Source organism: Hypomesus transpacificus, chromosome 17 (genome assembly GCF_021917145.1).
Source record: "Hypomesus transpacificus isolate Combined female chromosome 17, fHypTra1, whole genome shotgun sequence".
Lineage (NCBI taxonomy): Eukaryota > Metazoa > Chordata > Actinopteri > Osmeriformes > Osmeridae > Hypomesus > Hypomesus transpacificus.
The window spans coordinates 13,984,416-14,000,288 of NC_061076.1; the positions used below are offsets into that span (position 1 = coordinate 13,984,416).

At 44.2% G+C, this 15,873-nt stretch overlaps 1 protein-coding gene across 1 annotated transcript; it reads right to left on the reverse strand.

The window, feature by feature from the left end:
* Window positions 1–4,539: 4,539 nt before the first annotated feature.
* Window positions 4,540–9,322, reverse strand: LOC124479284. Its single transcript, XM_047037967.1, has 9 exons — window positions 8,797–9,322; window positions 8,596–8,651; window positions 7,960–8,506; window positions 7,756–7,809; window positions 7,571–7,649; window positions 7,166–7,310; window positions 6,557–6,646; window positions 5,358–5,566; window positions 4,540–5,164 (listed from the first exon to the last, which is right to left on the reverse strand). The coding sequence occupies exons 1-9, from the start codon at window positions 8,952–8,954 to the stop codon at window positions 5,015–5,017; spliced, it is 1,488 nt and encodes a 495-aa protein (XP_046893923.1). The 5' UTR covers window positions 8,955–9,322; the 3' UTR covers window positions 4,540–5,014.
* Window positions 9,323–15,873: the final 6,551 nt, after the last annotated feature.

Consider the following 15,873-nt stretch of genomic DNA (forward strand, 5'->3'; position numbering starts at 1 on the left):
GCTTTCCCTCACACACACACACACAGATTACATATACCTATGTTAACTCACACTATCTGCTCACTCACTGTCTCTACCAAACACACACACACACACACAGAAATGCATGAAATAACACAAATATAGAAAGCATCTGAAGCCCCCTGCCTCATTCTCTTCCGCCCACACACACACTGTGCTGCCAAAGGCAAAATAGAAAGAACATATAGATGACAGGGTACGTCATCCCAATACATCAGTCTCTGGAGCCGTTTTCCTCTGTGAAAATCAAATCAGTCCAGGCAGTTTTCCACCCCTCTAAGCCTTCAAATCCAGTCACTTCCACATCAGTCCAGTTAAGGTACAAATTGGTTGTGGGTGTGTTTTTTGTCCCATTCACCCACAATAATCCCAGTTTTGTTCTGTTGGCTTAAGAAATACTTTAAAGTTGAATTAAACGTAAGAATGAAAGTTAAATTCAATTAGACAAATTAAAAACTAGGAATGAGTTTTTTGACATCCAGACCCATTATTCTAGAAAAAAGGAATTTTACAATTCATCTAATTGAATTGTACATATGCTAGATTTTCTTAGCAGCCACTTTACTATACAAAGCCTTTTGTAAGAGCCATGAGCCAGAGTTCTGTATGTATGAGAGAGTGAAAGAGAGCGAAAGAGACAGTTGGAGGGGGATGTAGCTCTGTAATCACAGTCACCACAGTGGCATATCTAGTTATTGATATTCTAACCCTAACCTGATGAACAGAAGTCCACTTATCTTCCAGATCCTCTCAATCCTAACTGTCCGCTGAACAAAAGCTCCTTTTCATGCTGTCTGGCAGCCGGAGCAGCTGGGAGCCAGAAGAGTATAGGTGAAGGATCAGTCAATAGCCCCTGGCATTACTCTTCTATACACACATAAAAGAACAACACAAAGCCTGGGACTGTGCAGTAGGAACACAATGAAGACGATGGATTCTATTCTAATTTCTAAACCATTTCCCAAATTGTTGGATCGACATAAATGGAATGAAATAATAAACTTTCAAGAGGGATTGAAGACAGAAGGGACCAAGTTGACACTGCTACACACTCAACCATATTCAAATAATTCCACTTAGTCTAGTGTCTCTCAAGCCAGCCCTGCAAGAAGCCTCAACATAACAATATACATTATTATATATAATAAATAATACATAATACATACACATCCATTATACATAAGGCCTGTGATTCAATAATTGCACCTGTGGAGTGATGGCCCCATGAAGGGGCTGATGAAGCCAGCTGGATGCGTGGCAGCCTCAGAGTGTGTGTGTGTGTGTATGTGTGTGGTGGATAAGTGTTAGTGGGGGTAAAAAAAAAATAAAATCATATACAGGAAAATTGATGGTCACAGTGACTCAACGCTCCCTGCCATAATGCAGTGCAAATGGAAAGCCATACAAAGGAATTGAGACGAGAAAAGAGAGCTGGAAAGAGAAGAGGGGGGGATGAAGTAGCGAGAGAGAAGATGCTAAGACGGAGGGGAAAGGAGGCAAGGAGAGAAAAGACAGCTGAAAGAACAGAGAGACGAATGAAAGGTAAACATGTGGGATTCCTGGTCCCTCTCTGGGGTTTCTTAGGATTTTCTTCGTATCCCCTAAGGCCTACTAATCAGAGAGCACAATTGGCTCCAGGCCTTTTCATCTATTTAGATCACGTAAGAGTTACAGGAATCGGACAAAAACCAGCTAGGAAAAGGAGCTGGAGGGAGAGAGAAAGAGTGAGCATGTGTGTGCGACACGCAGCGTGCATCAGATACGTTCAAGTAAACGGCTAGCGACACAGCGAAACACAGCGATCTACAAATCTCCACACTGTCAGACATCTGCGGCCTGGGTGTGGCCGGCTGGCTGTTAGGACTGCTTGGGGGCGGGCCTGGTGTCAGGCGTCTGGGTCAGAGGAAGGCTACAAATGCGTGGGCCGCCCTCCCTCTGGGAGCGCCGTGTCGTGCTGACGTCAGCACTGCAGGGGCTGCTTTCCTGTATCGCTGGCTTCACACGCCCTGGTCTCAGAGCACGGGCCCAGAGCCCAAGGAGTCTGGCTCCGTTGGACATCCACTTTTACACTGGGACTGAGTCCCAGAGGCCACAGTGATGCGGAGATTGGGCTTCTGGAATGTCAGAGTACGCTATCAGGGCACTTTCTCACCAAATAAGAGACCCAAACCGAAACAGATTAGGCGGTACACATGAACCTCAAATTAGCAATGACAGTTTCCGTACACGGGAAGCCATAGAAAAACCATGTCCTTATGTGCAATTGTCTCGTCAGCGGGTGAAAGAGAGAAAAGAGAAAATCCCTGGTTTGTGTCGCAGATGGTAATACCTAAACAGCTCAAGGGAGAAATTGGTAAACATGATCAAAAGCTGAAGGCCCTACGGTCATTTAAGATGCCTGTGCTCGCTTCGAACGTCTCTTCACTCTCTCCACCGTTTCTGACAGGAGAATGTGCTCATTCCAACCGATGGCGTCCTGAGAAGCTGTCCCTGGAACGCTTCTCCATCGTGACTCATCCGCCAGGGATATCTGTGTGTGTGTGTGTGTGTGTGTGTGTGTGTGAGTGTGAGCGAGCGCGAGGGCTGGTCCAGCGGGGCACACCCACCCACAACCCGCTGTGTGAACCCAGCGCCACCTGTCGCCCAGTCTGCCGCGGACTGAGCCGTCCTCACGTCATCTGTGGGCACGTGCGTCTTTCTGTTCTCTCCTGGCCCCCCCCCCCCCACCCCCGTTTTCCAGCACGCCCTCACATCGTTGCCGTCACCTCGCCGTTGGACAGACCCAGAAATACATACTTCCTTAGATTAGACACAGAGCAGAGCAGAACTGCATTGGTCCATGAGGAAATGGTACCGTTACAAAATATACTATACCTACAAAAAAAATCTAATAAAGTAACCCATACTCGATGCCAGATATACTTCACAATTATCTTCACTGATATACTTCACCTACTTCACAATGTGTGTAATATTTGTATTTTATATTGTAAATTGGCAACTTATATGTTATTTTATGGCAACTTATATTTTATATTTTAATTGTATTCCACTTAGTATTGCTAGTTAATGTATCCTTAGTATAGTTAGACCATATATCTAAATTTAAGATTCCTATATGTTTATTGTATGCACCTTCCTGCCAAAGCAAATTCCTTGTCTGTGCAAACTTTCATGGCGAAGAAATCCCTTTCTGATTCTGATATGTATTGCCCATGGAGCATCTGCCTGATAGATGTAGACACCATCCTTCAGTCACTCTACCCCAAAAATACACAGTCCAGTCACAAATCGAAAGCCCACAGCATCCGTCCATCCGTACAAAGGGTCGCGTGTACACCCATGTGGTGGAGGCGGCAGGTGAGGCACACTTCTTCTTACTCACTTCACGTGTTTTGTTTTAAAACGTGTTATTTGTGGGCACAGAAGCCCTGTTGTTCGGAGTGTGAAGAGCTCCCGTTGTTTCTCCTTCCCACACCCGGGCTTTCCACCGATCTGCAGGCCGGAGCAGAGGCCTCCCTGCACTGCCATGAGTCAGCCTCCTCCTGTAAAACAGATGAAGTCATCCGACAGGAGCTCCGTGATTCCTGCCGTTCCGACGGGGCTTTGTGCAGACTGTATCCATCGGTGAGGGTACTGATTTATGGCACTCGATAAGGTGTTAATGTATCAGATATATATGAGTTATTTACAGTTTGGATTTAGAGGTAGCCGTGATTTCATCTAGGCACATACAGTTTGTTGTAATAGAAGCGCCATCTGCTGGTGCGGACAAGACTGCATAGAACACTTGACCAACTTTTGACTCCAACATTATTTCTTGAGAATATAACGTTGTTCACTTAATAACTAAGTTACGTTAAGTTTGAACCTGATTTCTGGTCCCGCTTTGGTGTTAAGCAAGATTTACATCCATACGGCCATGATAGTTCTCCCACTTGGAGAGGCCTTTAAAGGTTGGGCTTGGTATTGGAGGATGAGTCATCACAAGTCATCTTAGTGTTCTGCTTACTTCAGACTCCTGTGTAATAGGCCCACAATCAAGGGCCAAGCATTAGGCACATCGTTGTAGGTATTCTGCTAACTTCAGACTGAAACTAAATTGTTGGTGTAAATGCACCATCTGCACGCTAGGCTCATTATCTAGCTGTAACTACCTTGGTATTTAACCACATTTTAGGTAAGCCAACATCTCGATATTTTGTATCGTATTAATTGTGTATAACACAATCCCATTTTCTTGTATTCAATGTATTGATTACGTTACCAGTATAATATGAACCTAATTTGAAAGCTACTTTGCTTGGTTGGTTAGATGGTATGCATTGCCATTAGTTGACCACCAAGGTCAAAGCCCTGATGAAGCAGAAAACAATACCCATCTATACTTAAGTCCTTAAGTATAGATGGGTACTTAAGTCTCATGCATGCGTTAGTCTGTTTAGCACTTAAGGATACACATAAAAAGTATATCATGAACATATTTGGTAAATACATCAAAAGTTAGAGGTGGTATTAGCTTGTATGGTTTGCCATCAACCCAAGATACCCGACTGAACAAATAAACTCCAGAGCTTAGATGTCATAAAACATTGTGACCACTGTAATCCACTTCAATGAAAAACACAACAAACTAGAAACTGCAGTACAAAAAGGAACTGTTATTAGCAACATGGTGAGTTAGTTCAAGAGAAAGGGCCCCTTAGTCCATTGATAAAAATGCCTGCATCGAAACACATTTATATCATATATCCATCAGTAGACACGCAGGCACTCAGAATAAATACATTTCACATCCCACACACTTACATCACAGTTCCCATGGCATCCTCTCAGTGTCCAGGACTAAGACCTATCATTTATGCTTCGACCAGTTGATAGTCTGCACAACCACAAGGGGCAGTAAGACGTGTCCAGGTGTTCATGTCCCCCTTCTGCGTCTTTTCTCCTGTTTATTTGGTGCACATGTGATATGTGGAACACAAATCCAGCTTTAGCCAGGCTCTGTGTCGAGGACCAGGGCAGGAAACTGCTCCCCCCCTTCCCCCAGCAGGGCGTAGATGTCCCGGAGCAGCGCTGGGGGGAGCTGTGCTGGCCCAGAGAGCAGGGAGAGCAGGCATGGGCACAGGCTGCCACCCAGAGCCTGCCCAGGGGGGTGTGGGGGGGGGGGGGGGGGGGGTGGAGAGGGGTAAGAGAATATGACAGGAGAAGCAGTTAGGTGCTACATCTCTACTTATGATCTCCCCTAAATATGTCCGTGCCTTCAGTATCCTGGGTTTTATTCTGTGTGTGTGCGACTGATTGTGTGTGTGTGTGTGTAAATGGGTGAGTCTCACCTGCTGCAGCTGTATCTCCTGCTCCAGGAGCTGCAGGCCCAGCCTCAGGCCCTCCAGCTCGCAGAGCTCCGCCGGGCTGCTGTAGGTCACGATGAGGGGCAGGGGAGGGTTCGCCACCCCCTCCCCCACCTCCCCCCACCCCCTCCCCCTCCTCCAGATGGGGCACAAGGACCCTCCGGCAGGCCTCCATCGATCCCATGCCCCCCACTCTGACGGAAAAAAGAAATAGGGCTATTTTTAGAGCGCCAGCGTGAGCAACCAAATCCGTTTTTTTCTTTTCTTTTTTTTTTTGTCGCGTTGTGCTGCCTCAGCTTTAAATAGTCAGGGGTCTGGGCGCATCAGCGTGGGTCGCCTCGGAGCTCTCCGTCAGGGAAAGAACCTAGCTGTGGCCCCCGGGTCCACGGGGGGCTCTGTTTTCATTTTCCATACGTCAAGAATGAGCGGCTTCATTAGCTCGTTAGCGCAGGGATGTTCTCTCCCCGGAGCCAGCTTCCCAAGCCAACAGGCCACCCTTGCTTTGGAACTACCCTGCCTCAGAGTAGAGCGATGGCACTGGAAGCAAAACACCCCAAATCATATGACGAGACAGAGAAATACGATGGGTTGTCGGCGATGTTTCTTTACATTTAGGCTCCGTTTAGCCAGGCAACTCTTAAATAGGAGGGACGCTTCAGTGGTAAAGGCCAACTCAATGCAGTAACCTCACAGGAGTGTTGCAGCTCCCGACCACGTCATTCTACTTGGATTTCTCACAGATGGCACTGGCACATGACCCTACACCAACTGTGCATTGAGAGCACTGACCTTCATCAAGCTCCCTGCGGCATTATAACTGGTCAGTGAGCCACAGGTGAAGGTTGTGAGGGTCTCCACAGACTTTGATTGTATGGATGGAGGGCAGGCAGGCAGGATAAAGCACTCAACATACTGTTACTGAACATTTCCGTGAACAGATTATTTTGAAGGGGGATGAATAGATTGCACCTGTAGCTCTAAATTTCATTTCTAATTTCTCAAGTTTGCTCGCCTGGAAAGCATTTGGACCTTGGTCCACAGCTGGACTTTGAGCTGGTGAATCAACCTGATTTCTGATTCAGCGTCTCACCACAGCAATCCGAGTGAGGGTACTTTAATGAGGCCCGTTCGGTCACTGAGTGTGTACATGAGTGTGTGTGTGTGGGAGGAACTGCAATCACTACCTTGTCTCAGCTTGTCTGCTCGCTGCTGAAGGTCTTTCACCATCTTTTCTAGGCCGCCCAGCATTAGCCAGGACTCGTAGTTCTTCCATGCTGCCACACACACAAAGACACCAAGTTACATGCGCTCTATAGGTCCTCAGTTTGCCCATAAACCCATGTATGTACACTCCCCCAAAGGATTTTAAGTGGAAATATCCATGTTACTACTTTATTTTATTTGAAATCACAGTTGCTTATTCAACACTAATTAAGCACAGAAGACAGCCTAATTCTTATCTGGGCATAAAAACATGGCCAGATCTTATGAAACTAAAGAGTTTCAGCAGATAAAGAGTGAAGCAGCTAGCAGGTTCAGAGAAATGAGATGTTAGAAGTCAAAAAAGAAATCACAACTCAAAAATAGATGATTAAAAGCTCTGTGTTGGGAAAGATTGCTTCACCTCACCCCCGACTGTTATCTGCCTAGACTCTTCATTTCTTATCCCCCCACCCATCTGTTGTTTACCCAGCCCCCTCCTTGTTCTCCCTTCTCATCCCTCACTCCCTCCCATCACACCATACATTTTTCCTTCTCTCCTTCTCTCCCTCCCTCCCCACCCCAGCTGGTACCTGGATGCCTGCCACTTCTGGAGGCCTGGTTAGCCAGCAGAAGCTGAGTTTGGTAGCAGTGGGTCAGGTTATTCCCCAGTCCAGTCAGTTTCTCCATCTGGGCCCGAATGTCTGCTGGGCTGCCATTGGGCCACTCGCTGGGGAACTGGCACACACACACATACAATGAAATATATGTGTGTTGAGACCAGACAGGCACTGGAGGATATACAGAAGGTCATTCTCTCAAAGCATAGTATAGTGTAGCGGAATGGCGTCTGTGTGAATCTGAATATCTGGCAAAAGCTGACACTGACTTTGATGCCGTGCTAATTTGTAACAAGCGGGCTGTGTGAAAGAGTGGGAAGCAAGCTGGTTGATTAGCTAGCTGTCAAAGACCTATTGAAGAGGAAAGGAATTGGATACCGTGGCTCTCATTTGCTCCACAAAGCGGGTCTTCTCTGGCACTGGCTTGAAATGTGTTTCCGTTACTTTGTCCCATAACCTGAGGGCATAAAGCTTCTTTGTTAGAAACAGATCATATCAAAGTAACAGTAGCCTATTCAGTTTATTTCAACCTCAGTCATGAAATTACTTTGAGTCAGATTTACCGGTTCTGTTTGTTCTTGAGAGTCCTCCATTTAGAAAGCATCTGGGAGGATATGCTGCCAGACACAAAACACAAATGAAACAGATTGTTGGAACTAAGTCAAATGACTACCTCTCACAGATCAACATAGCATTTTCTACATGGACATGCTATACATTGCGGTCTACGTGACAGCAATAGTCATGTATACGGTCACGCGTCATACCCAATCTGTGGCTGTGGAGGGTGTACTGATGTAGACCCCACAATGTAGCAGGCAGACACTGGGTCTTCATGAATAGGTAGACAGGTAGCTGTGTCTTTGCCTGAGTCTCCCACACACACAGTATACTCAGAGGGAAGGTGAACCTGTTCAACCATAGCTGGACCTGGGATAGTTGGCTTTTCTTTCATAGGCGGGTCTGGCAATCTCTTGGCTGGTTCTCCTGATCGTTTCTGGACGGAACCTCTAACCAGGCTGGCCCTGCCATGGTCCAGCTGATGGAATGGCCTCCTCCGCCCTCCTCTTGAGGAACTTGGTACTGGTACTTTTCTTTCAGCAGGTTTGGTGCCTGCTGGTTTCTCTTTGGTGCTTCCTGAGCCTTGTACACCACCCTTAGTCGTCTTTCTCAGCGCGTCTCCAACATCTTTACGAGGCTCAGTGCAGATGTGAGTTTGTTTGGTGGGTGCGCTGCTGCGCACTCTAAGGGCTTTTTCTAGCACCTTCTGCAGCAACTCCATCTCCTCCCTCTCTTCGGGAGGAAGATCAGAGTCTGCACATGGGAAAATAATATGCAGATTAGATTAATTCAAAATCAACGGTGACACATCACTCTCCCAGTACCCAATGTTTATTTCATACCCTTGTCAAGAAGATGAGCGGATTCAATTTCTTTGGGTGGCTTCTTTGCTGGTCTCCTGCAGAAAATAATTACTCGAGTCAGTGACGTTGGTTAAATTCGCAGAAAAAGGACAGCTGACCTGACAGTAGATAACTTATTTGCAAACTGTATGACCCTTTACTGAACTTCCAACGATGACAATGATTGTCAGTTGTACTTACATGGATGCCAGTATCTCTCTGCTTTGGTTGATGTTTTCATTTATCCTAGCTTCTTCAGCGTTGCATAACCTGATAGCCTCATCCACAACACTGAGCAGTGACATTCTACGTAAACAAGGCTGCCTAAAAATTCCACCCACCGACCGCAAATAACACATCACATGATCGTTTGGACTTGAAATAGTTTAACACCGACAAAACAAAGAGTCAAGGAGCGATCATCTACTTCACAATGCTTGACACTTGTAATCAAAAACCGCTGCCCAACATTTACTTGTACGACACGTAGATGTTTTTCGTAATGCCCCGCGAAAGGATGCGGAAGTTACATAGCAACTAGTGCTAACGACTTTCACTCTGATAGAACTAAAACAAATACTTTGAGAAACATGTATATACTTAATAATATTGTCACGGGGACATTATAGACTATGTATATTTTAGCACGCCACGGATTAAAAGGTTTGGTAATCAGAGCTAGGTAGACCGAAAAGCAACTTTTCAAACTTAATCCCGATGTTGTGTCTCGCTCTCGCGATATTCAGCTTCGTTGCTATGGAAATTAGACGCAGATGCTTCAGCCTGCCTGTGTAACTGATTTTTCAGTTCAATTTCTTGACAACTGACACATTTGTGGAGTTCATAATTTAACATGGAGCCATGTGTACTGTAGTCAAAGCAATTCCTGTGCAAATTACAGTTGCGTGTGGGAATAACCTGGTAAAGCATCCATGGCATTACTGTACCAGTGCAGAAGGGCTGTGGGAATGACACCAGTGACTACCAGTACAGTGGCAGTCCACTGTAGCTACAGTAGGCTAAATGCTTGTAGACAGTATAGAAATTTATGGCAAAAACGCAACATTGAACAACAACAACAAAAACACTTAATTAATATAACCTTATTTGTGTTTATGTACATTCATTATTATTAGTTTTGTTTGTTAATGCATCGTTAAACATTTCCCAGCTACCTAATGGAGACAGCTACTGTATATCCAGCTGGCTAGCTGCTTTATATTCTATGTATGTTGCTCGCTAATGCTAGAGGCAGGGAGTGCTTCCCATACATCCACTCGATAAATGCTCAAATCTAATACGTGAGTGTCTTGATTGAACTGCAGTTGTCAACATGTGCAAAATATATCCCACAGCCTATCGAAAGATCATCGTTAACATTAACATGACCAACATGGAGGGAAGACTACTGTAGTCATCTAGTTCAAGTATTTTATTGTCAGATGCACAGAACACAGGGTCAGATTGGGCACTGAAATTCTTTGGACAACACAACGCAAAGCAACCTGGCATAACATGACATATAAGGACCCAGGTACTCAGAACATAGGTTACACCTATGACAAGCTAACATAATATAATAAACCTCCTAAATATACAAAATAATAAACAATACAGCATACTAAACCTATAATACACATAATATCCTATACTAACCTAGTAACCTTATAACCTTTACTAACTTTATGAATAGCCGGAGGGAAATTGCCACATGCCATTTCAATGCTTACCTGGTGTACCTTCCTGGGGTATACAAATTAAACAATGAAGCCACTTCTTCTTTTAATGGAATTACATTGTTTATCATTACCCTCTTCTCATCTTTTCTCTAGATACACTCTAGCACTCTCGAGGATCATGTTGTTTAATTGTTATCTGTTTAACTACATGCTCTTCTGGTTCTACCCATTGGCACTTATTGCGTTTTCACAATGTATGCTTCATGTTTTGGCTACCCCCAATGTTTGGGGCTGTCTCGCTGTTTATGATCATTGACCTATGCACTTTTTGTAAAGCTCTCTCCTGGAAGTTGCTTTGGATAAAAGTGTCTGCTGAATGAATAAATGTAAATATAGTCTAAGGTAAATGCCATGTAATATATATTTAATTATGGATATGGATGGCTAATATGTTACTTGGCAGACAAAACATTTTAATAGATTATATTTTTGCTTTAATTCAGTGCTTGTCAATGTATTCAAACACCAAGGGTGTAAACAGTTTTTGAAAACAAGAGGAGGGCTAGTTAAAACTGAACCTGTACTCTAGCTCTATAGCTAGTTTTGCTAAAAGTACTGTAAACTATTGTGTTTTTCCTAGAGTAAACTGATTATATTTAACTTTTGCAGAAGGGCAACAAGCCCAACGAGTCCTTCTTCAGCTTTGTCCGGGCTGAATTCAATGGCCTAGTCCTCGGGGATTCCCAGAAGCTTGATGCGTCTGTGGACCTGGGAGTAAAGTACAACTTGACCTGCGGCTTTGAGTGTTCAAAGGCTGCTGACACATTGGATGATGTGGCACATAAACCACTCATACGTGAGCTAACTGGTATTGTCCTGGCTATTGATTGTACAGCAATTAGCTGTTAAAAAAACAAACAAACATGTATGACATTAGATTTGAAATATATCTACACTTCATCATCTCACCATTCACTGACACCTATCCCCCCCTTTTTGTACCTCATGGGTGCTATAGTGACAGTGATTGAGATCCTTCCCAAGATAAAGAAACAGAAGGAGGAGACTGCAGTCATAGGGCAAGCTGTTGTTGATCTGCTGCCTCTTTTGCGTGGTGAGAAGAGAATAACATAGTTTCCATTCCAAGCACATTTTCCCAGAAGACTTGATTAATTCTAAGAATTGAAGTGTCAAAAAATGGCACTGGAACTCAGAGTTGATGCAAAGTTTATTGGACTCCTCGGTGACAAAGAATCCAACAAACGAGTGTGTTCCCTGGAGCAGACTGGAATTTTTCTCCAGACATTTACCTTATATACTGTATATTTTCCTCCTATTATCTTGTGCTATTTTACCATTGGTCATTTCAGATGATCACAGATTCTACGCATCATCACACAATTGGTCCCTTGTCCTGGGGGTTTCACATTACATAGTACATATTTATCCACTTCACTATCAACATAGTAAACTACTGTCCAGACCACAATGGTGCTTTTTACCTTCAAATATTCTTTAAATACTATGTGTGCACATATGTTTAGTTTCTTCACAAAAAGAGGAAAAATTGTGGTTTTCCAACGGCTTACTGAAAGTAGGTGGAGAGAGAGAAACTGTAGGCAGGCCCAGGAAGTGGCCTCTGGGGCCCCTTGTTGGGGCCTGGAGCTCAGTTCATCCGGAGACCCCATCGAGCTGGAGGACGGAGACCAGAGACCATAGAGGTACTTAACCTACATACCGAGGTGCTACCTGGAACCATACAAAAGGAAATAGATTTTACCCACAGTAGTGTTCTTTCAAAAAATATAAAACATCTCATACTAATAATTCAGAGACCCTTCAAATAAATGATGTGTATTACTAGCATTTATAGGCTTGTGCAAGTGAACCGTTAAGATGTACAGTAAATTAATCCCTTTTCTTTATCGCTGTCCTTGTGTTTCCTAGGATTGAGATTTCCGTATTGACGCTGAGACTGACAAAAAGAGAGTGAGCTGGGACACAAAGCGATGCTTTGAGATCAGCTAAACTTCATTGAGATCCCTGCTTTCGACATATGCAATATCTATAAAAATGAATTGTGTGGCTATCCTTCATCTCACCAACACCCTTCTCCTTCCTGCCTTGCTCGGCTTGACCCGAAGGATAGCGAAGAGTCGACTAGTCGACCTGGGAAACCGGCAATGGTGAAATGTCACAAGCAAACAGCCACAAAGAAGGTTACAGAGCATCATAGGCCATCATTCAGCATCACAGAGCCTCACAGACCATGATAGAACATCTCAGAGCGTCACAGAGCATCATTCAGCACTACCGAGCATCACAGAGCATCACAGAGCCTCACAGATCATCATAGAGCCTCACAATGCATCCCAGAGCATTTTATTCAGCATCACAGAGCCTAACAGAAGAGAAGATCTGAACAAATCTCTTAACTGGATCTGATGAGTCTGTCTGTATGGAACCATCAAAACTTAAGACTGCTCTGATTACTGTTTCTGCCCAATGTTTCAGAACTTGGTAACCAGAGACAGCTTAGATGAGATGAGTCCATGTGGTCTCAGATAGTGTGGTGCTAGCCATAGCAGTATGATTTGTGTCCTCTGCTGTGTATTTACAAGTATGAAACTAAATAGCTGCCTCTCTGTGTTTGTCTGAGCAAGCTGAGAATGAGTTCCAGATCTCCTGCCACGTTGTGGCTTACATCGACATGGCCCCCCTATTATATCCCGGGGCAAAACATATCCGAGGAGCAACCTCTACCCCTTCTACGACTCTGAACTGTTAGCTAAGGTGAGGACAAACAAACAAGGGAAAGCAAGCTTGCAGGCAGACACGGATGAAACCACTTCAAGACAAAACGTGGTAATGGTGCTGTTTCTGTGACAGTATTCTGTGGCAGTACAGTACAGCAGGTATGGAGAGGGGCAGTAGGACTGAGTCAGAGGAGCATGTCAGACTTGACTAGCAGGAGCTGGGGGAGAAGAAAGAGGGTTCAGCATCAAAGAACAGACGTAGCCAATCATGTGGAGTTAAGAATTTTCAGCCACAGCAGTTGGCCAGATTGTTATTATTTTCCTGCCAAATGCCACGTCCCTATAATCTTCTCTGTAAGATCGGTTCCGTCCAAATCTGTTCAAGAGTGTTTTTGATCATACCTGATTTTTAAAAATCTTTTTTTTATTTCCTTACTTTTTTTAATTGCTACATTACAACATGAATTGTTCTCAAAAGGAACATTTTAGACATTGTTCATCAAACATCTCACGCAGAAATATAGTAATATATATATATATAATATAAACTATCTCATGGGTCCATTTATCACTGTTGTTTCCACCATAGTGTGGGCTCTGGTCTCTTGAGATTATTTTGTTCCCTGTGTCGTTCCAGCACTGATCATAATCAGTTTTTTTTCTGTTTCTTGATGTCTACCTTGCTGAAATCCATCAAAGGTGCTCTAAAGCTCTAAGAATCTCCAACAGTGATACCTCTGAGCTCCGCGGCAGGCTGTTTCCGTGGCAACTCGGAACGCCCCCTCGCCCGTTTTCACAGTTATAACCAAGGTTATTATAGTTTTGAATTTTTCATTTGTTTTTATTTTTATTTCGTTTTGACTTTTTGTTTTCAAATTCAGTTTAGTTTTAATTAGTTCACACAATTAGTTCAGGGTTTTCTAGTTTATTTTAGTTTCTATTTTTAGAAAATGCTTAGTTTCAGATTAGTTTTGATTAGTTTTAGTGTGAGTTTTAGTCTTTTGTAATAGGCTATGGGTTATTTGTCAGCTGCCGCTTTCTTCCGACTTTCGGTACCGCCAAGATGCCAGGCGAGGAGCATGGACTATACCAGACTATTTTTTTGTAATTCCTCGTTTAAATATTTATTTCAGTTAACGGCAATGTTTTTTACCACATAGTTTTCGTTATTTTGTTCGTATTTTTTTACGATTATAACCTTAATTATCACCCATGTGACCTTGTGTGTTGCAAAAGCTAAGTGCAGCGTCAGCGTTCTGAAGGAGAGCGCCAGGGCGCAAGGAAGAGGTCGAGCTCCTTCGTCTGTGGGGTCCTGCAAGGCTGCCCCCAGCAAGACCTTCGACAGCCACAAGGGCGAGAAAGACACCAAGGAATCGCCCAGAAAAGTAAGGCCATCTGCCAAGAAAGCAGTCCTCTAAGTTCTGCAGCCTTACTCTTAGTTACAGTGTGACTCACAGGGCCGACAAAGGCCGCGTATGCCAGTGGTCTGTCTTAGATCATTGCCGGATTTCCCATCTGATTGAATCCGGTTCCGCGGTACAGAAGCTGCTTCCCAAAGCAATTAGCAGCAACAGCAGCAGCTTGTGGCTCCATCAGAGGATGGTGAATCATCTCGTTAGCTCATCTGCCCCTCACCGGCTCCCTGTGGAGGCGCAGCAGACGGAGGGAGAGAGGAGCACACAGCCACCCCACCAACTGAGCATCTGACACGGCAGACGGCTGCCAGACAAATAACAAACTCCCACACACGCAGACTCACATGCACACACGAGGTGGAACGCGCGTGCACGTGTGTGCACACGCGCAGAGCTTGAAAGTGCACGTGGGCACACGCACTCACAAACACCAGCAGACTGCATGGGATCGACACATGTACACACACTTATGCAAATGAAAAAAAATTAAGTATTCGTCGAAAAACTCACTGAACAAATTTGTGGCCTCATACGTGACTCATGCTCTCTCGCCCACACATGCCCACAGTTACCTGCAATATAACTTTTTCAAATTGTGCTCATTGACATAGAATTGAATCTAAAGATTGTTCTGCTCCCCAACTGAAATTGCAACTGCCTACAACTGTCTTCAATGAAGCCAATTTGCCCTGTGCAGACTCTCCCGCCCCCAACCAGACATCTCCCAAACGAAACAGTAGTGATAGTAGTAGTGATGCATGCTGTGTTGTGTTATCAGCCAGGAGCCATGGTAAAGCCTACTACAGCTGAGAGCTAATCAGAATCAGAATCAGAAAGGGATTTATTCGCCATGAAAGTTTGCACAGACAAGGAATTTGCTTTGGCAGGAAGGTGCATACAGTAAACATATAGGAATCTTAAATTTAAATATGTGGTCTAACTATACTAAGGATACATAAACTAGCAATACTAAGTGGAATCCAATCAAATAAAATATAAGTGGGCATAAAATAAAAAATAAGTTGCCAATTTACAACTTATATTTTATGCCCACTTTTGTGTGACTGAGATATAGCCACAGGTCAAGGTGGAGGGCCAGGGGAGTGGGATCGACGCCACTGTCACTGAGAAGGATGTCACTACAGGTCCAGTTTCAGTATCTCATTACCCTCCACACTCCTCAATCTATGTGTGCAGATGTAGAACCTACATAATCATCTAAATAGCTCTGGAGAAGCCCTTGGTGCCCAATAAGTACCTGAGGAGCAAGCTCCAAGGTACAGTCTGTACAGTGACTGTACAGACTGAGATTTCAAGGATCGAGGGGTGTAAGAGGTCATAAGTGTTTATCATTTGATTGGAACTGCCTCGTTACTGTACTCAGAACAGTAACTGTAAGTATGGAAGGGAAGTGAGTAATAGTCAGAA

What these genes read in the sequence shown, in the direction of transcription:
- LOC124479284 (XM_047037967.1), bottom strand. Translation starts at nt 8,954, where the DNA reads ATGTGTTATTTGCGGTCGGTGGGTGGAATTTTTAGGCAGCCTTGTTTA. An exon ending in AGAGAGATACTGGCATCCAT is followed by an intron (nt 8,652 to 8,796) that starts GTAAGTACAACT and finishes TATTTTCTGCAG; the next exon opens with GAGACCAGCAAAGAAGCCAC. An exon ending in TGGAGCAAATGAGAGCCACG is followed by an intron (nt 7,311 to 7,570) that starts GTATCCAATTCC and finishes TGTGTGTGCCAG; the next exon opens with TTCCCCAGCGAGTGGCCCAA.